Below are 24533 nucleotides of genomic sequence, written 5' to 3'. Positions count from 1 at the left end.
TGGCACCCAGTTTTTATAGGTGGAACAGAGAACCCAGATACAATGTACCTGGGAAGAGGCCACCGACCTTCCAAAAGTAAACTGGGAAATTTACTGACTTATATGATCTTGCTGTTCTGAATATGACCAAGGTCATAGATCATGTCCTAGGTCTTTCCGTAAAAATGTATATGCAAAAAATGAAATCCCTAGCTTAAATCTTCAAACACTTCCCCATATAACACTTTGATTCCCTATTGTGGCCCTATTCTACCCTGGGGACCTTGAATTGTATATACTTGGATTTACTCTATATCAGGAAGCTTTAATTTTATGTAAACCTCTGGCTCAATGGTTTTCTGAGAAGATTTTTAGATATTATCTATATACTTACACATAAAACCTTCATTCCATATTGTGGTCCGACCTTACCCCCGGGGCATGATTTAAAAAATTTCTATCAGCACTATGTCAGGAGGCTTTCATGAAGATTTCAACTTTCCTTGTCCAGTGGTTCTTGAAAAGAATTTTGAATGACCCACCCTATTTTTGCATTTTCGTGATTATCTCCCCTTGTAAAAGGACGTTGCTCTTCATTTAAACATACTTGAATCTCCTTCACCTAAGGGTGCTTTTGACTAAATTTAGTTGATATTGGCCCAGTGGTTTTGGTAAAGAGGTCCAAAATACCAAAAGTTTACAGACCGACGGTTGATCAGAAAAGCTCATTTAAGCTTCAGGTCAGGTGAGCTAAAAACCCTCACCTTCAGATCCGTCGTGTTTTAAGCATATTCAGTAACGTTATAATTACAAACTCTAGACCCGCCTATCTCTCTCTAATTCAGTCACGTTATAATTACAAACTCAAGATCCGCCTCTCTCTCTCTCTCTCTTATTCAGTAACGTTATAATTACAAACTCTAGATCCGCCTATCTCTCTCTTATTCAGTAACGTTATAATTACAAACTCTAGATCCGCCTATCTCTCTCTTATTCAGAAACGTTATAATCACAAACTCTAGATCCGCCAATCTCTCTCTTATTCAGTAACGTTATAATTACAAACTCTAGATCTGCCTGATCTCTCTCTTATTCAGTAACGTTATAATTACAAACTCTAGATCCGCCTATCTCTCTCTTATTCAGTAACGTTATAATTACAAACTCTAGATCCGCCTATCTCTCTCTTATTCAGTAACGTTATAATTACAAACTCTAGATCCGCTTATTTCTCTCTTATTCAGAAACGTTATAATTACAAACTCTAGATCCACCGATCTCTCTCTTATTCAGTAACGTTATAATTACAAACTCTAGATCTGCCAATCTCTCTCTTATTCAGTAACGTTATAATTACAAACTCTAGATCCACCTATCTCTCTTTTCAAGAAGAACTAATACAGTGAGAATGAAAAGTTTATTAACTCAAACCTCAAGTACATACCAGTAAATCAATTAGAAGAAAAAACAAACAAAGTTAACAAATGTTGCATTGTCTGTGCAGCTGACATGAAAACCATATATCTATTTACATCCTGTCATGAACATAAAATGGAATAAATTATTTACAAACATACTTCACAAATTAGTCTCCGTACCTCGAGCTAATTAGTATATTTAGCAAAGGAAAATTTATCGTCATGTAAATGTAAATAAACATTTTTCATCTTAAAACAAAGGAACAAGTAAAACATAAAAAGCTGTGCAATGAATGTTGCGGAGCCCACGTCCTACGGACATTGCAAAACGGAAGTTGGGTGTTCTGTAAGGACATAACAAAATGGAAGTTTAGTGTTCTGTAAGGAGATAACAAAACGGAAGTTTAGTGTTCTGTAAGGATATAACAAAACGGAAGTTCAATGTTCTGTAAGGACATAGCAAAACGGAAATTGTGTGTTCTGTAAGGATATACATGTAGCAAGACAGAGATATAGTGTTTAGGGTTAAACCCTAGATGATTTCACGGACAACAAATTTCCTGACAAGGGTCAGTACGGCAACATGCATATGTACATTCTAACACCATTCCTCAACCTCCTAAATATCCTTAGCCCTGGGTCTTCACAGAAAAGAAACATAACATTTGTTGGATTATTATAACAAAACAGACAAGTAGAAATGAACATTCTGCTCATAAATACATAAAAATAAAAAGCCTACATTGTCAGATAGCCTTGGCTGATCTGCTCTTTCCTTTCGTGTTTGCTGTGAAACCATCGTAAATATGTAAGCGACCAATTAGAAAGCCATCGTAAAAATGTATGCGACCAATCAGAAAGCCATTGCAAATATGTAAATTTGGGGCTAGATGCGACCAATCAGAAAGTCGGTAACAATATGACTCTTCATGCTTCTCGTTTTGTTTTCGATGTTTAGGAATGTATCTTAAACAAGATGACTCGCAGTGTGTTTGCTTTTATAGCCAAATACTGACACATATAACGCACATCCTTATTTGTTTAAACCTTATTAAGGTTTAACAATGACTGCAATGAAATGACGAATGCATATCAATCATTGACGAGGTTTTATGGGTAGAGAGGTGAACTCAACCACGAGTGCAGATATAGAGATACAGTTCAGCTTATATACGCCAGATAAAAATGAAATAATATATATACAATTCAAAATAGCGACTAGATTTTGTAATGCATTTTAACCGAGTAAAAAATTCTAACTAATGCAAATGTATTCTATGTTCACTTTAAAAATCACAAAGTCGTATTGACCGAGATGTAATGGCTTGTCTATCTCACGAGTCCATGCAAGTATTGACGCAGACAACTGATTAACTTGTAATATTCTCAGACAAAAAGGAACATTCTAAAATTGTTAGAATTGGTGCATAATAGTACATTAAAACTACAACAACGAAGTGTCAATTCGCGTGCACGATACGGAATATAACATCGTATACAACGCTCAAAACAGGATCAGACAAACTCTTGCAATAAATTCCTCACAATAAACGTGACGAAATGGCACAAACCATAGCTCCTTAATTTACCAGAAAACAGTTTTTATAATAATACAGGGAATAAAAGACTATGGTCTTAAATTCAGTACAAAGTAAATTACTAAATATTGGGAGTGCCCTGTTGTAAATTTCACTGGGTGGTCAAGATAGGAAAGTTACATGATCCACTAGAATGACAGTGAATAATCAATATCAAAATACAACATATAACATACAGAAATATTTACATTCATCACTTCTCCAATGACACTAACTGAAACTGAAAGTTAATTTCTGAAAAAAAAATTCCAACTTTTAAAATGGGCTAATCACTACGCATGAATACAATTGAAGAGTTGAACACGGGTTTATCATTAAAACGAAATTCAAATGATTTCAATATAAGAATAAGAAATGTCTTTCCGTTTTTAAAAGTATATGAAATGATATACCTCGACCCTTTTCCCACCAGCCTATATGTCATGTAGTGTTAATTACTCACTCCGTTCTATATACATGTAGTGTTAATTACTCACTCCGTTCTATATACATGTAGTGTTAATTACTCACTCCGTTCTATATACATGTAGTGTTAATTACTCACTCCGTTCTATATACATGTAGTGTTAATTACTCACTCCGTTCTATAAACATGTAGTGTTAATTACTCACTCCGTTCTATATACATGTAGTGTTAATTACTCACTCCGTTCTATATACATGAAGTATTAATTACGCGTCCGTTCAATACAGTACCGGTGAAAGGAGGCTCGAGGAACTTCTGTAATCATCTTATGTATTTCAGAAACGGTCAAACACTTCTAAACAACCACCTCAGACAATAATAACAATAAAAGACAATCAAAACAATAAAATACAATCATAGCAACGAGAGCTCACATGTGGATACTGAAAATTTATAACAATCACGTGACTAGATGGTAATCTAGCCAAAATCATACTTAGCGGACGGAGCCCCAATCCGTACCAATTCAATAATACTGATATTTTGATATTTAGCAACTTAGAACATTAATACTTTCATAAGACTCACATTTAATCGAATTTAAACGGAAAAGCTGCTAAATTTTGCGGGGGTCTATCTACAAGTGATTTCATACCGTGGAAATACTCGGGACATGAAATACAAAAAAAAAAAAAAAAAAAAAATCAAGATAACTTCTATCTCTCGTCTTTCAATATCAAAATTTTCACACCACGGAAATTCAACTCCCCGCGAAAATGAGCGACTTTATAGCTTTTACATCTGGGAAAGGTCAAGAAAATTTTCAAAGGGGGCTTGTGATCCAGAGATGTACCTTTTCCGTTCGAAAAAGAAAGGGGATGAAGATCTCAAAATTGCAACAAAAAGTGACCTATTTTGTTAAAAATGTACCATACCTCCCCTACAGATCCGCCACTGTATATATTACAGATAATTCAAATGAAATCACACGATCTGAAGTGCATAGGTATTTGATAGACTTCTTTAGGGGGGGGGGGGGTATTATGACTGCAAGTATGAGCGCAAAATTACACCTCCTCTGCAATACTTAGCTACAATGCATAGTGTTAAAAATCTTAAGTCCATCTTAAACAAAAATTAAAAATCAGTTTCATGACAATAATTCCTCAATCTGACTAAAGTACAGACATTATAAATACGTATAAAACTACAAAGTTCAAAATCTGAACCTTAAAGAAAACCTAAACATCAGTTTCATGATATGAATTCCTGTAAACAAGACAAAATAAATTGCTGTACAGAGCAGTGCATTGTGATTGGACAACAGATAGGTAGTTATAGTTCATTGAAAACATTTTACACAATCTTATCTCGCGATTCTAAATCAAGTCATTTTTTGTTACCATGAATGATATTAAGAGCCGGCCACAAAATTTACTTACAACTGGAGTCTAACTCTGGGCTATTTCAATATATCATAAACACCGCATCAATACTTGTATTAACAAAATACATGGGGGGGGGGGGGTATTGTATTATTACTATAAATATTCATATCGGTCTAAAGAATATGTTGAACTATTGCTGTGTAAACGTGATTAGAGAAAATAGCAGGGTCAAGTTTATTCGAAATGATTTCAATGAATCTGACCCCGTGTAATTTGGCCCTCAAGAGTTTCTAAAACAGATGACCATTAATTTTTTTTCCCGAGACCAAGACGAACCTCCTCCTCACTTAGGGGGCGGATCCTTTTCTGCACCCACTTGGGAGCCGCCCATGGGCAGCTCCAAGCGAACCACGGCCCGCATAAAACAGCCAGTAGCGAGCATTGAACTAGGAAGAGGCTGATGAATATCTGCGCCGTGGACAGATACTGGCCAAGACAGAAAGCCATGCTGCCATGAACAGCTATGTCAAAAACCGTCCCTAAAATGGAGTCAAAGTGCCATTCTTCTTTATACTGACTAGCTGTCCAATCCAAGGAACTCCAACTTACGATCTACAAAAATAAAGCTATCACTGATCGATTGACATTGATCGATTTACTGATTTATACTGATTTCCTAATTCCTTCAAAAACGTGAGGTAAAAGGGGGCGGGAGATGCAGAAGAAACTTGTTAAAATGTTACGTAAGGATATTGTTTACCACTTCCAAACTTTAAAAAAATTGTATATACGATTTATCTCTATTCCATCGAAATAGCATACACACTCAGAACCTAGAATCACTCAATGGAATATAGAGACATTTCTACAGTTATGGATCCTACCTTTTTGGCAGGTTTTGTTTTCTCCCAAAAGAGGAAGTAGTACATGTGTTGGACAATCTGGATCGCTGCCAGCCATCGAAGTCTCTGGAGAAAGAGGAAGGAAGAACAAAACACCGTCATCAGGTCAAACAGAAAGTAGAAACGGATCCGGACTAGATCTTTACGCGGAAGTAGTCGGATCCGAAAGAGCACGTTGAGATGACTACACACGTGATAACACTCCAGAAAGAACAGGAAGACCGCGGCAAAAGTTTCCAGGCCAAACATCGTCAGTCAGATTTTCTGCAAATAAATAGACACAAGTTTATTTCTCATTTAAAGGGGCATTAACTGTGAAAGTGATGTCGACCATTTTTTTCTCAAAATATCTCAATGGTATAGGAATATATATTAATGACAAATAAAAACATTCATCTTGTACAAAAAACAAGAGAAATCTAATAAAACTACGTTGGATAATCGCTTTTACAGAAGGAAGAATCATCGTCTTGCATGACAATAATTCTTTCATCACAAAAATCACATATTTATGTGCCTGTCTTTAGGTTAATGGGGTGTTTGAAATAATCAAATACTGGTGTTATTACTGAAACATATAATATAGAGCAGGGTTTGAAACTAACGTTTTATGTCACCAGTCCAGCCGGACTGATAAGGTTTATTTTGAAACAGTCTGCAGAAAATTTTACCCGTCCACCAGCGTTTTCCAGAAATAATTTTAAAACCACATTTCGTTAATGTTATTCAAATAAAACAAAGGGATTTAACTCGATATGCCTCGGACAATATTGCAACACTAATCAGGTTCGTCTGATGTCTACAGGGGAATGCCAAAAGTGTGTTTTTTAATATTCGATAAGTAAGTTTTTCAAAGTGACGCTTTAGAAAGTTGACCAGCCCCATCGGACTGAATAAAACAAATGTCAGTCAGTCCGCCAAACTTTTAACCAGTCACGGACTGAAGGACATATGTATGTTAATTTCGAGCTCGGTTGAGCAATGTGCATTGAATTAATTTTTTTTTTTGGCAAAATGACAGATAATGCCCATTTAACAGTCATTGTATGGCAAGAGGCCCGTGGACCACATCACTCACCCGAGGAACGTGCCCCGTGGGAAAAGAGCAGGAATTTGCGGTTTAACTGTTTCACTATATATAGCGTACACCTCCGGGATCTACCAATGAATTAATCATTATAAAAGAGAAAATATAAAAGGTGTAATTGAAGGTAAAAATCACTAGTGTTCTCTAAATATTAGACCGGTCACTACTTATGACAAAGGGGGGGGGGCTTCATTTTCATATGTAGTATGATCACTGTCCTTTGATACAACATTTATATAAATGATTTCTATACATGTGGGATTTGTTTACTTTATTGAAATAAATACTCTCATCAGTTAAATACGTTGGAAAACAAATAAAGTAAATACCCTAAGCACAGAACATTAAACAAGAGGCCCATGGGCCACATCGCTCACCTGAGTCACCTTGGCCCATATCTGAAGACTTTCCATATATATTTGCATGTAAAACCTTGGTCCCTATCATGGCCCAAACTACCCTTTGCAAACTTGAATCTACACTATGTCAGAAAGCTTTCATGTAAATGTCAACTTCTTTGGCCCAATGGTTCTTTTAAAGCTTTTTTCTATATTTGTATGTAAAACTTTGACCCCTCCCCCCCACTTGTGGCCCCATCCTACCCCCCGGGGACCATGATTTGAACAAACTTGAATCTGCACTATGTCAGAAAGTTTTCTTGTAAATATCAGCTTTTCTGACTCAGTGGTTTTTGAGAAAAAGATTTTAACTATATATTTGTATGTAAAACTTTGATCCCCCTTGTTGCCCCATCCTACCCCCGGAGCCCATGATTTGAACAAACTTGAATCTGCACTACGTCAGAAAGTTTTCATGTAAAAATCAGCTTTTCTGGCTCAGTGGTTCTTGAGAAGAAGATTTTTCCTACATATTTGTATGTAAAACTTTGATCCCCTATTGTGGCCCCATCCAACCCCCGGAGCCCATGATTTGAACAAACTTGAATCTGCATTATGTCAGGAAGATTTCATGTAAATCTCAGCTTTTCTGGCTTAGTGGTTCTTGAGAAGAAGATTTTAAAAGTTTTTCCCTATATATTTGAGTGTAAAACTTTGATCCCCCCCTTGGGGCCCCATCTTATCCCCGGGGGCCATGATTTGAACAAACTTGAATCTGCACTATGTCAGAAAGTTTTCATGTAAAAATCAGCTTTTCTGACTCAGTGGTTTTTGAGAAAAAGATTTTAACTATATATTTGTATGTAAAACTTTGATCCCCCTTGTTGCCCCATCCTACCCCCGGAGCCCATGATTTGAACAAACTTGAATCTGCACTACGTCAGAAAGTTTTCATGTAAAAATCAGCTTTTCTGGCTCAGTGGTTCTTGAGAAGAAGATTTTTCCTACATATTTGTATGTAAAACTTTGATCCCCTATTGTGGCCCCATCCAACCCCCGGAGCCCATGATTTGAACAAACTTGAATCTGCATTATGTCAGGAAGATTTCATGTAAATCTCAGCTTTTCTGGCTTAGTGGTTCTTGAGAAGAAGATTTTTAAAGTTTTTCCCTATATATTTGAGTGTAAAACTTTGATCCCCCCCTTGGGGCCCCATCTTATCCCCGGGGGCCATGATTTGAACAAACTTGAATCTGCACTATGTCAGAAAGTTTTCATGTAAAAATCAGCTTTTCTGGCTTAGTGGTTCTTGAGAAGAAGATTTTTAAAGTTTTTCCCTATATATTTGTATGTAAAACTTTGATCCCCCCTTGGGGCCCCATCTTATCCCCGGGGGCCATGATTTGAACAAACTTGAATCTGCATTATGTCAGGAAGCTTTCATGTAAATCTCAGCTTTTCTGGCTTAGTGGTTCTTGAGAAGAAGATTTTTAAAGTTTTTCCCTATATATTTGTGTGTAAAACTTTGATCCCCCCCTTGGGGCCCCATCTTATCCCCGGGGGCCATGATTCGAACAAAATTGAATCTGCACTATGTCAGAAAGTTTTCATGTAAAAATCAGCTTTTCTGGCTTAGTGGTTCTTGAGAAGAAGATTTTTAAAGTTTTTCCCTATATATTTGTGTGTAAAACTTTGATCCCCCCTTGGGGCCCCATCTTATCCCCGGGGGCCATGATTTGAACAAACTTGAATCTGCACTATGTCAGAAAGTTTTCATGTAAAAATCAGCTTTTCTGGCTTAGTGGTTCTTGAGAAGATTTTTAAAGATTTTTCCTCTATATTTGGATGTAAAACTTTGATCCCCTATTGTGGCCCCATCCAACCCCAGGGGCCCATGATTTGAACAAACTTGAATCTGCATTATGTCAGGAAGCTTTCATGTAAATCTCAGCTTTTCTGGCTTAGTGGTTCTTGAGAAGATTTTTAAAGTTTTTCCCTATATATTTGTGTGCAAAACTTTGATCCCCCCTTGGGGCCACATCCTATCCCCGGGGGCCATGATTTGAACAAACTTGAATCTGCACTATGTCAGGAAGTTTTCATGTAAAAATCAGCTTTTCTGACTCAGTGGTTCTTGAAAAGAAGATTTTTAAAGATTTTTCCTATATATTTGTATGTAAAACTTTAATCCCCTATGGTGGCCCCATCCAACCCCCGGGGCCCATGATTTGAACAAACTTGAATCTGCATTATGTCAGGAAGCTTTCATGTAAATCTCAGCTTTTCTGGCTTAGTGGTTCTTGAGAAGAAGATTTTTAAAGTTTTTCCCTATATATTTGTGTGTTAAACTTTGATTCACCCCTTGGGGCCCCATCTTATCCCCGGGGGCCATGATTTGAACAAACTTGAATCTGCACTATGTCAGAAAGTTTTCATGTAAAAATCAGCTTTTCTGGCTTAGTGGTTCTTGAGAAGAAGATTTTTAAAGATTTTTCCTATATATTTGTATGTAAAACTTTGATCCCCTATTGTGGCCCCATCCAACCCCAGGGGCCCATGATTTGAACAAACTTGAATCTGCATTATGTCAGGAAGCTTTCATGTAAATCTCAGCTTTTCTGGCTTAGTGGTTCTTGAGAAGAAGATTTTTAAAGTTTTTCCCTATATATTTGTATGTAAAACTTTGACCCCCCCCCCTTGTGGCCCCATCCTACCACCGGGGGCCATGATTTGAACAAACTTGAATCTGCAATATGTCAGGAAGCTTTCAGGTAAATTTCAGCTCTTCTGGCCCAGTGGTTCTTGAGAAGAAGATTTTTAAATGACCCCACCCTATTTTTGCATTTTTGTGATTATCTCCCCTTTGAAAGGGACATGACCCTTCATTTGAACAAACTTGAAAGCCCTTCGCCCAAGGATGCTTTTGGCAAAGTTAGGTTGAAATTGGCCCAGTGGTTCTGGAGAAGAAGTCGAAAATGTGAAAAGTTTACAGACAGACGGACAGACAGACAGACGGACGCCGGACAAAATGTGATCAGAATAGCTCACTTGAACCTTCGGTTCAGGTGAGCTAAAAATACAGGAGTGGGTGGGGTGGGGTGGAGAATGCCTTGTCTACAAGCGCCTGTGTATCCAAAGGAATCTTTTATTTTGAGATGGTGGGCACTGTAACTTGGCAGATCATTTAATACCGCGGACTGCACTGACACCACACGCTTTTTTATATTCTGTGCTTTTTATTTTTATTATTACTGAAAATTTACGTCCATGGCCTAATTGGTAGTGTACTGATTAATAACCCCCGTGGGACGGCCTGGTTGTATAGTATATTGACCCTGACCTGTGTGATAACCCCGTGGGACGGCCTGGTTGTATAGTATATTGATCCTGACGTGTGTGATAACCCCGTGGGACGGCCTGGTTGTATAGTATATTGACCCTGACCTGTGTGATAACCCCCGTGGGACGGCCTGGTTGTAGTATATTGACCCTGACCTGTGTGATAACCCCCGTGGGACGGCCTGGTTGTAGTATATTGACCCTGACCTGTGTGATAACCCCCGTGGGACGGCCTGGTTGTAGTATATTGATCTTGACGTGTGTGATAACCCCCGTGGGACGGCCTGGTTGTATAGTATATTGACCCTGACCTGTGTGATAAGCCCCGTGGGACGGCCTGGTTGTATAGTATATTGACCCTGACCTGTGTGATAAGCCCCGTGGGACGGCCTGGTTGTATAGTATATTGACCCTGACCTGTGTGATAAGCCCCGTGGGACGGCCTGGTTGTATAGTATATTGATCCTGACCTGTGTGATAAGCCCCGTGGGACGGCCTGGTTGTAGTATATTGACCCTGACCTTTGTGATAACCCCTGTGGGACGGCCTGGTTGTAGTATAATGACCCTGACCTTTGTGATACCAGCCCATTTTCCCCACACTGCGGTGTCTTTTACGACGACAACGTGTTGTAATTATCTGTCCTTTGATTATTTAATCTTTCAAAACACTGGCATATAAATCTTCACCAACCCGATGTGTGCTTCAGTATAAAGCAAGATCACTGGCCCGACAAAGAATGTGTTCGCCAGGGTCATCGAGGCAGTGATTTATCGCGAAGTTATCAGTACTTTATTTGACTGTGATTATAGAAGGGGAGGGGTTATATCAGGACATGGCCCCAGACGACTGCGATTGACGAAGTCACATGTACTGATATAAGATTAATGGGGAGCTGTGGGTGAAAAAGAGAGCGGTATTCATGTATAACCTACAATAACAAAAGCGAGCGTTTAACGCGAAAGCTCGGATTTTTACACATCAAATGCGCAAATGTTTTGTTTCAAAACTTTGAAAAGCGCGAATTTACACGAGCGAGAGGTGATCATTTCTTCAGAGAATAATTTAAGCTACGTATGGATAATAGAATGGATAGAAAATTTCATCGGTACGCGGTGCGTGTGTGCAGAAATTTTTTCCTCTATTTTTTTTTCAGTTGATCATCCGAAAAGAATAATATTTTTCAAATACTTTTCCATGGCTGATTATATGTGTAGATTTATCACGAGTGGTAAAGGTTCAGACAGATAGCAGGGAGATATCTTAACCTTGAAATATTTACAGGACAGACCGGGTTCAGTACAATGAAAAATGGGCTAAATATTTATAACAAGTAAATAAGTGTTATCTACCTACAACTTATACCAATAACATGGGAGATTTATCCTCAAGTCTACACAGTGCAATAGAGTCAAAATTATTTTTATTGCTAGCAAAATTTTCTAATGCTTTCTTCCTGAATTTTGGTAAGAAAATGTATTTAAAATTATCTCCATGCGCAACGGCCATATGACAAACCACGCCCATGCGTGTGGAGCTTGAGCAGTTGGAATTAAACCAAATATCAAACAATTGCATTAGAAGGCTTTTCATCGATTTACATTTTGCATAATTTATGTAGATTATAGGATGAATAGATCTATTTCATAAAAGCTGGGCTGACTCTGCTCCAAATCCAGCAGGAGTGAAGGGGTTTCATTCAATCCTTGTTAAATTTATTCGCATAAGTCAATGACTGTGACATACAGAAATACATAAATAATCACAATATACTTGCCCACAATACTTAATGCACCCTATCTAAACCTAGATTCGCCTCAATCCCTGAACATTTCAGCCCTAGCTCCCCCTTTCGTGGGTAGAACCCATTAAGCCCTGAAAATGTCAGCCCTAGCTCCCCCTTTCATAGGTAGAACCCATTAAGCTCTACTTTTTACATCAATCATAAAACCATATGTAACTTTTATATCTCCCCTCTCTCCTCTTCTATATATCTTTACAGCAGGACAAAATTCTGTTTAGATACCTATACAGTCTAGCTGGAATGACTGAAAGAATATCTGAGGTCAGCAGAGACTAAGACTTATCTCCCAGAGCGTGGAAAATAAAGAAAAAAATATAAAAATATGAATACTCTTTAAAATCACCTTTGAAGGCGTTTTGGTGACACATCTTCCTAGTGTGATAGTGCACAGTCAGCACAGTGTACTTACATGAGGTGTAATTTACAGCAATGCCAGCTGTCATTTTGGTGTCGAACATTTTTGTTGCAAAATTGCAATTTACTATTTCAATGAAAGAAAAGAGGAAAGCGGTAATTTATAAACTTTTGTTATCAATATTGGTGTTAGGAAACTACCCAGAGGCTCTGAATGAAGCATAATTACATTATGTCTTCCCGTACAAGAATAGATTTCTATACATGTTTAATGCTGGATATTCAATAGAACCAAAATCTCTATTTCAATAGAATCTTAAATTTAGTTTTAATTTCATCAATGACTATGGTTAAAGTCAGTCTGATTAAAATCAGACCCCATACTCATTATCGTATCGTTATCCCAATGATAATGAGTACATGGGGTCTGATTATATAATCAGACTGTGGTTAAACTTATAAAGTAAAGTAAATTTTATTTAAAGTCGGCACTATATACATTCAATAAATCAAACACAAGCTCTGTAGAGCTTTTTAACCGATATCACATTCATGTATATCAAGGACAAAGACACATAGCATGCATGTACACATATAGTACACAGACATATCACAGATTAACAAAAGAATACAAAATAAAAGAAAACTTTCATGCAAGAATATACAGATATGAAAGCATAAGACTAAGGGTAGGAAATAAAATACTTATACTTATAAAATACCTATACACAAAACTATAATTTAAAATAATATAGCACATTTTGACACTAAAATAAAATCTTCAGATTTAGAGGTAGTACAAATTTAAACAATGTTTTACTGAAACGACTTCAACACTGTTCAACACTGCTCAAAGGTCAATTCTAAACAGAAAGCATTCATATCTTTATTTATTTATTTATTCAGTTATGTTTATTTATATATTTTTATTTATTTATTTTTGTTATTTTCCACAATTCGGCAGACAACCCCCTGTGCTCCATAGACCTTATAGATTTTCTTCAAGGACAGTCGGCGCGCTGTACCATTTGTAGGCCTAACGGATCTTGCAGTATTGGAGGAATGTATAATGTGGACTTTGGCCTCTACAAGTGGAGGTGACGGATCTCCAATCACGTACACACAGATCTATCGATTCGCGACCCCCGGGGAATAATTTCCTTCGGAGTACCTTGTGTAAGCTAGGCATCTTATCTGTCAAAATATATCATATGTTTATCTTTAAAACACGAGAATTAGACCGAATACAATAATACTTACCTGTTCGTGTGTGTACATATATGATCTTTGTTTTAGTGCTTAAAGGTCACCATACGCCTGAGAATAACACAAATGTATACATTCATTGCATACGTACGTGCGATTTGATCTCAATCAGTCGATGATAGATTTTCGTTTGGAGGGGAAGGACTGCAAGAATTTGTTATCTTAGAGATCAGATTAGTCCAAGGAGCACCGATCGTTAATTAGTCCTACCACAAAAAAATTAGCAGATTAGGCCAAGTCCGGGACGTCGATATTATACGATAAACTCACTAAGTACTGACACTGTATGGACGTTAGATCTTCACAGTCTGGTCCTGTTCTTGTACATTAAATCCTGTCACAACAATCAACACCTACCTCCGCGAATCTAGCCGTCTCTAGAGTTCCTCGCTTTGTCTCTTTACTTTAATATAGCAACTGCAAGAGTGGTTGCCCTTGATAAAAACGTATGTTTGTTTACAAATTTTTTTAGTAACTGGCGGGAAAATCAAACTTGCAATTTTAGGTTAATAAATGAAATGTGTCCAAAATTAATTTTCAAATCTGTTGACAAACACCGGCTTTTATTCTTTACTTATTTCTTTATCATCATTAGGCCTATATTATTATTTTTTTTTTTTTTTTTTTTTTTTTTTTTTTTTTTTGCTGTTGGTTTTTTCTTCTTCAATAAATACGTTCATAAATACTTTTATATAAAAAAAAAAATATATTTAAGATTAATGTAGGTGTGATTTTCCAAAAGTACATATTTATGAACGGGTAGCGGTCAGCCGGGTTCGATCGCCGGTGGCCAGATAGCTCAGTTGGTCGAGAACCTGACTAAAGATTCAGGGGGCTCGGGTTCGAATCCCGGTCTGGTCCGTTGCATTTTCTCCCTTCCTGTTACATTTGGTGCCGTGACCAGCCCCTGGAACTGACAGGTGAAAATGCCTGCCAGGGGATAAAGATCCTGGGTTGATGTCTTCAGGTGTGAAGACATTTAAGGAGGGAGGAATGTACATAGCGGTCATGTCAGGCGGATTCGATAGCCGGTGGCCAGATAGCTCAGTTGGTAGAGCACCTGACTAGAGTTTCAGGGGGCCCGGGTTCGAATCCCGGTCTGGTCCGTTGCATTTTCTCCCTTCCTGTTACAAACGTAATGTCACAAATGTTTATCCTTTAGCAATTTGAGGATTTTCAGAGCAATTTAATTTTAAATCCACGCATCATAGCCGGTATGTTTTACATAAATAATATATTTACATGTATATATAAAATTGCCAAGGTTCAAATGTTGATGCAAGATATAAGTACGCCAAGTGAATGTGAAAATACTGTAATATTTTCTCTATTTATTAAAAGGCGTTTGTAGCAGTTTGGAATTGTAATTGTTTATAGGTGGCAGTAGAATATAAGATTCATATTACACTCCTGTATGAATATTCGTACTGACATATTCGATATTTTGTTATCATGCATGTCCTCAGGGGTGGATCCGGGATCTTTTAGGAGGCGTAGACTGCATAGGCGTAGCTTGGGTTCGAATATTACCGAGGCAGGGGGTCTGGGGGGCTGTGCCCCCCCAGAAGCATTCGACATTTTAACAACGTAAAAGGTGTTTTTTTTTGTTTTTTGTTTTTTGTTTTTTTTTTTTTACCGAGGCAGCTGCCTCGGTTGCCTCAATGGAAGCTACGCCACTGAGACTGGGGACTCCAGGTTTTTTAGGCTACTTTAAATTGATAAATTATTCTCGCTAAACTTTAATGCATCAAATCAATAAATAACGACAAATGATTGATATATTTATCTTTATGCACATGTATAATGTCATACCTAATACTTTTGTTTGTTCTACAATTTTCTTGAAAAATGTTTAGTCACTGTAAGTCCGCCACTGATACTACAAAGTAATCTGATTATTATTGTACACAGAGTATTATTTCTTATTTTATAAATGTAATCAGTAAAAAATTTGCTCAGCCTTACTCAATAGATTATCTTCATTTGACCTAATCCACATAATTATTTCTTTATTTGCCAAAGTATTTAAAAGTTTGCCAGATATGTTTAGATGATTTAAGTAATGTCCTGAAAAAAATGTTCTCGGGTCCTTCAAATTCTGTAGAATCCACGTCACTTATTCTACAATCGTCGCAAACCACGCCTATTGTCTCCAATCACACTACGAGGTAAGATACATACTCCGGGACTCAGAAGGCGTGGCTAGCGACGATAAGGTAAGATACATACCCCGGGACTCAGAAGGCGTGGCTAGCGACGACGAGGTAAGATACATACTCCGGGACTCAGAAGGCGTGGCTAGCGACGATAAGGTAAGATACATACTCCGGGACTCAGAAGGCGTGGCTAGCGACGACGAGGTAAGATACATACTCTTGATGACAGGTCGACAGCGATGCTTACTCCTCCTAGGCACCTGGTCCAACCTCTGGTGTGTCCAGGGGTCCGTGTTTGCCAACTATCTATTTTGTATTGCTTATGAGATTTAGAAGGTTGATCACTGTTCATTATCTTCGCGCCTTTTTAATGTTGTAAACATTGTACCTTCACGATGTAGTAAAATGCCAGACTTGTTCAATCTAAAATTGTTTTAAACAGATAATATGGGGAACCTGCCTTGTACCTAAACTTCTCGAGTAAGGGAGGTGAACGTTTTCTCACATATATCAGGGGCAAGAAAAAAGCCACTAGTTTATATTACACTTCTGTAGCGTGTCGTTTTCATCATCTCACAAAAGCCAGATAATTCGACTTCTTAAGGTCACCTATAGCTGTAGATTGGTATGTCTAAATATTTTCCCTGAGGGGAACAGATCTTCAGCTCTAGGTCACCTGAGTCACCCGGGAGATATATTATCATTGGTCCGGAGTATTGCTTCAATAATTGAACATTTTAAACTTTCTCTTGATAACTACCATTAAATTATTTGTTTGAAATTTGGTATGAATCATCTTTAGGTCAAAGGGGACACAAATTGTAAATTTCAGGACTCGTGCGCCCCCGGGCTTAGGGCCTCAAGAGCATGACATATGATGACTAAAAGAGCCAAAAAATGACCAATTTTCAAGTCTTCCTCTCTACAATTCCATGTCTGTAAGAGATTAAATGAATATTGAATGGGCATGTAGAACAGGAAGACTTCTACAAAAATTGTAAATTTCATGATCTCCAAGGTAGACTACAGGGTGGGTCAAATCTTGGTGCAAAGTGTTTATGTGTAAAACATATAGATAGCATATTTTTTAATGTCATTGACCCTGAATTGAAGTTAAATAGATCTTTAGAAGGAGTAGATAGGCAGCCCTTTGGCCACAATTCTAAATTTCACAATCTCAGGGATAGGGTTTTGGTGGGACAAAATATTCATAGCATTTTTAACTTCTTCATAACTACTTTCCCAATTTCATTCAAATTTGGTATGAATCATTTTTTGACGGGTGGGGAGTGGGGGGGGGGGGGGGGGTTAAAGTGTAAATGTCAGGACTCCGTCACCCTTGGGGCCTTAGGGTTAGGATAACAACTGCAACACATTGACCAATTTTCGAAACTTTTTCATTCTACATGTACAGCCGCACATGTGTAAGAAAAACCAAATACCTGGTGATGTAGAGCAGGAAGGCCTCTACCAAAATTGTGAACTTCATGATCCTCCGAATGGGCCTCCGTGGCCGAGTGGTTATAGCATCGCGCTCAACATCACACGACCTCTCACCTCTGTCGGCGCGGGTTCGAATCTTTCGAAGTTTCGGAAGGTCGGTGGTCTCTTCCCAGGTACAATGTATCTGAGTTCTCTCTCCCACCAATAAAAACTGGGCGCCACCAGATAACTGAAAAATTGTTGAGTGTGGCGGAAAACATCAATCAATCAATCAATCATCGGGATAAAGGTTCTGACTTCAGAGTATATTGTGTCTATATGTAAAACATTTTGTTTTTTAAAAATGTCTTTGTTTGGTGTTCGTGTAGTCTGTACTTCGCGGAGTGTTTTTTTTTTTTTTTAATTTTAGTTGTGACTTCGAAACGACCTAATTAAACTCGTCAGAAATGAAAGTAGATCGATGTAGCCACCCTGCTCAGATATAGGACAGTGCTGATGTTTTGGTTTTAAGTTTATCAATGATATTTAATCCAATAACACCGTGAGAAATTGTAAAATACAATGATAAAGTTATACAAGCATTATACACCTTGGTTAGGAGTTATCCTTCTTTGACCTTCCAAAATCAATTTCATAGTGACAAACCGATAAATGTCACTTCAGAATACATGTACATAAAATTTTGCAATACAAGTAATTTGTTTCCACCACAAAACCAAATATAATCTTTATCACAACACATACATGCTCTACCTCAAAACGTTCTGCAAAAAAATTGCAAAACTTGTGATATACTGATCACTAGACGTTCATTCAGTAGTGATCTCACTGGATTACGGATATACATAAGTTCTGTACCACAACTTTTGATAATTGACTTGTAAATCTTCTAACGTTGTCTACGCCATTGAATGAAACCTGTGTGGCTTAATTTATGTGGGAGAAACCAAGAGTCCACTTAATAAAATAATATCGGGGCACATATTTCAAATTAATAATAGTGGTAACCAGAATCAATATATAGTGACAAACCGATAAAAGTCACTTCACAATACATACAATTTTGTAATGCAAATAATTTGTTTCCACCACAAAAGCAAATGTAATCTTTATCTCAAGACATACGTACATCATGATGAGTAGTTCAATAAAACATGAATATGAATAATTAAACATATAATTCAAACTTTTACATCAACGATATTGTATGTCACTGTTTTGTATTGTTTATTGGGTTTAAACCTTAAGGCTCATCAGCATAATACATATTCAATTACAGAGTATAAACAAAAAAGATGTATATACATGTAGTATGAAAGGTGGAGTGAATATTAGAGGATGGACATACATGAAGAGAGTTATAAGTCAAGTTTACATAAAAAAGAAACCAACAAAAACCAGCATATACATTAGACGATAGTTTGGCTAGATCGTAAGAGTAAAGCACTTTTTAAAAATTTACCCAGATTACAGAGTTGTTTTATTTTTTTATTATAAATTGACATCAATTGTACCAGTTTCAACATAGAAGCATGCGACCAATAAGCCTAATACTTTTTTTATATATGCAGTTCTGAGGTTTTTGTACAAAGGACATATTAAAATAAAATTATATTCGTCCTCAACTTCGTTCAATTTGCAAAATTCACACAATCGATCTTGTCTTGCTGTGCCATTATATCTACCTTGTTCAATTCTAAGCTGGTGAGCAGACAATCTAAATTTTGCTAAAAGATTAATAAGATTTTCCGGAATAGATTTTGTCAAGTAAAATTGAATGGTAACATTATCAATAAAGTGTCTATACAGAATACATTTGGGTGAATTATCAAAAAATTAATCTCGTGACTGCATGAAGTTGTCAGTTAAATGCTGTCACTACTACACGAGTGTAAGCAAGCAAGAAAATTGTTTAAATCAGCTGATAAGAAACATAAGAAGTTTAGATTAGAAGATGCGAAGATGGATAAGCAACAAACTTATGAATGCTGGCATTAAGAAACATGACAGGGAAGTATGTTGTAAAATGAAAAAAATAAAAACAGCAAACCCAAGGGAATATTGGAAGATTATTAAAACTGGTAAAAAACGTAGGAATTCAGGTACATAGATATTGATGCTCCGTTTGACTTTTTTAAAGGGAAAGGCAGCCCTAACCACATAGTTGCTTTTATGAATAAAGTATCACTTACTGATATCGTAGTTGACAGTCTTTAACTACAAAATCCATGCTTAACAATTAAATCAATATTAATCTATCATGTATTTTGAATTACCCACCGCTAAGAGAGTGGCCATTGGAGTTTAATTTATGACGTCACACCGTCTATTCCGGTTTATTTCATCAGCAGCACAGTAAACATGACAAGTCACGAACAGTTAAGTTTGGAGCCGTATAGATTTGAGCCCATTCTTTCGCAAGAAGACATTAAGAAAAGAAGACGTTCAGTCGAGTCGCAGACCAGGAAGACGGTACACTTCTTCATACAAATGTCTCGAACCTCAGCTCGTCATTACGCAAATGATGGATCCACAGCGGGATTAAGGTGTCCCGAGTAAAATAGCAAGTAATAACAGCATATTCATATAAAAGTAAAGTTCTTTCAAGCGTTGCATATTTTTAGTAAAAATCGTTTGTCAATACATAAACAAACATCAGAAGTATAAACACCCCTCGATGGGGGTTCAACTGAGTGCACTTTTGAGGTCAAAAGGTCAAGTTTTAGAGTGCATTCGAGAGCGCGCGTAGGCTGCACCGAGCTAGTGGTGCGCGTGCCGACTGCGCGTGCTAGGACTGCCGGGCTAGGACGGTATGAACTTGGGAGAGCGCTATGAGACAATCGTAACTACTCGGCCATTTCCGCTACGCTAAAAAGTAACCTCGTATGCACAAAGGAGATTTTCGACTCAAAATGTTCGCCGGAAACATAGGTAATGTTACGCGCTGCGATGTAGTCCAAAACTGGTTCCCAGGAACAACAATTCTTCTTTGGGTAAATTGAAAATTCAATATTTAACAGTATCAAGAAAAAATGGAAGCCAACGTGAATTGAGCATTGAGGAAACTTCTTCTTTGGGTAAATTGAAAATTCAATATTTAACAGTATCAAGAAAAAATGGAAGCCAACGTGAATTTAGCATTGAGGAAACTCGGAGTAAATTTCTGTTTAAAGGACCAGCAACGAGAGACATTAGAATCTTTATATGAAGGGAATGACTGCATAAGCGTGTTACCCACTGGATATGGGAAGAGCCTTATATTTCAAATGTTGCCATGGGTTTTAAAGGCTGAAAATGTGTCCAGGATGGTAATTGTCATCTGCCCATTGACAGCCATAATGCAGGATCAAGTGATGTCGCTGTGCAAGAAAGGCATCAAGGCATATTACATCAACATACAGGGTACTGGCATATGTTGTGTTAAAAGGTCTGGTGAAGAAAGTGGCAGTGATAGTGATGATCTTGTGCAACCTGAGATTGTGAGTATTGTTCTGTAATCATGCCTCGTGGTAATGTTATACAGCTGTTATATACATGTATCCCATCAAGATTTTATCATTATTTAATGCATTTAAAATGCATCAGGTTGGGGAATACTCCTACATGTATTTAACCTGTCCCATGATTGTGCAAAAACAGTCTTTTATTTCTCAATGTTGTCTTCTTGGTACTTGCATATGCTTGGGTTGCAGGCATATACCATTAAAATAAAGATATTTTATTCATGTTGTTACTTACAATTTTCATTTTATATCTGAATAATCATTAGTATTTTGTGCATGGCCTGAAACCTAAACTGTCGAGTTCGATGTAGAGCTTTTATATGCACAACATCCGAAAATTACAATGGTAACTACTGGACCATTTCTGTTACACTAACAACATCAGGTACCCATTTTGACCACTCAATGAGTAAAAATACCAGCAAGTGTATCACCAACAACCATAATAGCCATCACAACCAATGAACCATTAATCATGTTAATAGAAATATAAAAAGATTTACATGATGTATTTTTTTTGGTACTGCATGCAGATTACGTCCACTGATATGAGTGTCATAACCAGGGGTGAAGTTGAGATTTTGTACTGTCATCCCGAGGCTTTATTTACCAAATCTGTAAGCAGGATGTTACGTACTAAGGTCTTTCAGAAAATAGTCTGTTGTATTGCTGTTGACGAAGTGCATATGATTGAGGAGTGGTAAGTTTCATGGATATATTTCTTTCTTGCTATGTGTTTTTTAACTGCATGTGTATCAATGTATGTATACATTCAAGGGTTAATGGTGTTGTTTCTATCAAGTATAGAGACACCAGGTTCGAGCCCTGGGAACCCTAGTTATTACGTACATTGTACACTGGAAATATGGAACATGTTAATAGATTGTACGACTTAGTAGTTTATTTACATGTACAAATACTTAACCAGTTTGTTCTTGAAATGATATATGCAGGTTTATTTTTAATAGTTTTTTTAAGGAAATTAATGCAAACTCTTTGATTTAACAGGAATGGATTCAATATAATTGTATGTGTCAAAGAAAAAACAACAGGTGTTTACATACCACAGCATTGAGATCAAATCACCATAGTCCTGGCTCATTACACTTTACAGGCAATAAAATATATAGTGGATTAAGAGGGTTAAACTTGGTTTCAGTTGCCAAAAGTTCATCTTCCTAGTTCAACTGAAATCTAAGGATCCAGAAGAAATCAACAAAAAATTTCCTTGACAGACACAAAATGAATTATATTTTAAATTAAAAAAAAACTATCAAAATCCATCACACACTATATATACCCTAGGAGTTTTAATAGTGTGACAAAAGTTGTATTTGTTCAAAAGTGTTTTAAAGTTTTCAGTAGCTGGTTGTTTTTCATTGTGGATTTTTAAATTGCCACTGTTTTATGGGGGTTGTGTCACATATTGATTGATATAAAAGTAGAACCGGCAGTTGTAAAAATATAAAAAGATATGCCAGAATTAATTTTACATGTAAAAAAAAAATAAGCCACAATCAAACAGATGCTTTATACAATTACAATCAACATACATATACATGTAACTACAAATAGGAAATAGGGAAGTTCAGGGGTTACAGGCTCCTCATCTTATATCCTTAAAAACTAAAAATAAACTCAGGATTTAGAAGAAATTGTCAATGATAAAAAGTCATATTTAAGTTGAATACCTACTATATGTACCTGAATTTTACTCACAATTAAGACAGTACATGTACATGGAAGCTGAATATTGATGATTCATTAAAACTACATGTACTAGTATCACTTTTTTTTCTGACCATTTTGTCATGTACATGTATGTATATAAATTTAACTCATTTTGTACATGCTTTTTATTCCGTTATATTTACATTTGCAACTGTTTTCTCCTACATAACACTATTACAAGCAATACGTATTTATTTCTGGATAAATCTACTACGGGGTCAACAGAGGTCACGGCTGTGCGTATGAACATTTGTTAAAAGTAGCCCTTCGGGCTTTATGGAATTTGATCACGTGACCAACCCGTATTTATATCCCGATAAATATTTTTAAATGATACCTTATTTCTTAAATAAAGTACTACTATTAGAAACTTGCATATTAAAATGAATCTATATCATCAAATGAAGTGCAATTACTATTACAATTATTCTGTTAATTTGTAGGGGAGAGGATTTTAGACCAAAGTTTCAACAAATCGGAGAATTAACTGCCCTTTTTCCTAATGCAGCACACCTGGCTGTTACAGCAACAGCTACACCATCTTCTATTGCATTTCTGTCAAAAACATTGCAATATTCTAAACCTGTTGTAATCACTGTCAACCCTGATAGACCAAACCTATATTTGGAAATCAAAACCAGACTGCCAAATATACACAAGTATGACAAGTATGACGACATTATCCAACCACTAACACAGGAACTAAAAGACCTGGGGGATAGGTATCCAGTTACAATTGTATATGTAGAAAGTTTAGAGGCCTTAGGGTATTTCTACCAGTATATCAATTACGAGTTGAAAGATGACCAGTATATTGGAGATCCCATTCCTGAAAACAGAATTTTTGGGCAGTACCACAAGGACTACACCACTGCAATGAAATTACACATTGTAACAGAGCTGAAAAAAGAGAAACCAAAACTAAGGCTCATCTTAGCAACAGTAGCTCTTGGCATGGGGTTAGATGCTCCGGGAATCGTGAGAATTGTACATTGTAGACCTCCTACCACACTTGAGAAGTATTTTCAAGAGATTGGAAGAGCTGGAAGAAGGGGTCAAAAAGCCATAGCAACAATGTATATCAATAACAATGACTTAGCAAAACACAGGAAAGGTCTATCAGAAGCAATGGTGAAATATTGTAAAGGAAATCATGGATGTTTTCGACTTCAGCTTCTACAGTATTTTGGCTTTGACAAAGCAATATTTAATGGGCCAAAGGATGAATGTTGCAGTTTCTGCAGATCCCAAAATAGTGAACTTGAATAAATTTATGATAAGTTCTCACAATGCTCTAAATTTCTAAAATTTCACAAGTGTGTTCTTATAAAAATAACAACAATATAAACTGACTTACAGTGAAGTACAAACATTTCTTCTATGTTGAAGGCCTCACTGTGACTGTAGGATGAAGAACAGAATTAAAAGTACTTTTCCTTTGCTATGTCTTACATTTTATCTTATTTAAATATTTACAGGGCCACCACCAAGCAGTGCATCCCCTTGCCCAGCAACAAGTTGATGTAGTGCAAGTTGGGGGCAAATGTGGACCCAAAGATAGATTTGGCCACACTAATGACACATGGATATTTTTTGCTGTTTGACACATATCAAAGTAATAAAATTCATCAGAAATGTTGAATTTATTGGAGAAACAATATCAATGGTCAGCATAACCCAAACATAACATTAAAGTTCATCTGTGACCTTGATATTCCATAGACTTATAAATCTTTGTTAGTCTTTAGTGTTTACCAAATTTGGTTGTGATCCATTGAAGAATGTTGGCTCTACTTTGTTAACAAGAATTTGCAAACAAAA

At 36.8% G+C, this 24533-nt stretch overlaps 2 protein-coding genes across 6 annotated transcripts; one reads left to right on the top strand and one right to left on the bottom strand.

The window, feature by feature from the left end:
* Nucleotides 1–1381: 1381 nt before the first annotated feature.
* Nucleotides 1382–14356, bottom strand: LOC125673720 (uncharacterized). 5 transcript variants are annotated; one of them, XM_048910496.2, is made up of 3 exons: nt 14161–14356; nt 5674–5955; nt 1382–5401 (listed from the first exon to the last, which is right to left on the bottom strand). In XM_048910496.2, the coding sequence occupies exons 2-3, from the start codon at nt 5938–5940 to the stop codon at nt 5096–5098; spliced, it is 573 nt and encodes a 190-aa protein (XP_048766453.1). In that variant the 5' UTR covers nt 5941–5955; nt 14161–14356; the 3' UTR covers nt 1382–5095. The 5 variants fall into 5 exon arrangements, with proteins under 5 accessions (XP_048766453.1, XP_048766451.1, XP_048766452.1 ...); XM_048910494.2 differs by having other exon boundaries at nt 13971–14353; XM_048910495.2 differs by having other exon boundaries at nt 14237–14353.
* Nucleotides 14357–20594: 6238 nt separating this feature from the next.
* LOC125674508 (ATP-dependent DNA helicase Q1-like) lies at nt 20595–23981 on the top strand. Its single transcript, XM_056161060.1, has 2 exons — nt 20595–20971; nt 23156–23981. Exons 1-2 carry the CDS (start codon nt 20595–20597, stop codon nt 23979–23981), a joined length of 1203 nt encoding a protein of 400 aa, XP_056017035.1.
* Nucleotides 23982–24533: the final 552 nt, after the last annotated feature.

This window comes from Ostrea edulis, chromosome 3, assembly GCF_947568905.1.
Source record: "Ostrea edulis chromosome 3, xbOstEdul1.1, whole genome shotgun sequence".
NCBI lineage: Eukaryota > Metazoa > Mollusca > Bivalvia > Ostreida > Ostreidae > Ostrea > Ostrea edulis.
The sequence above is the reverse complement of the archived record's forward strand: the minus strand, read 5'-3'. Positions and strand labels throughout refer to the sequence as shown.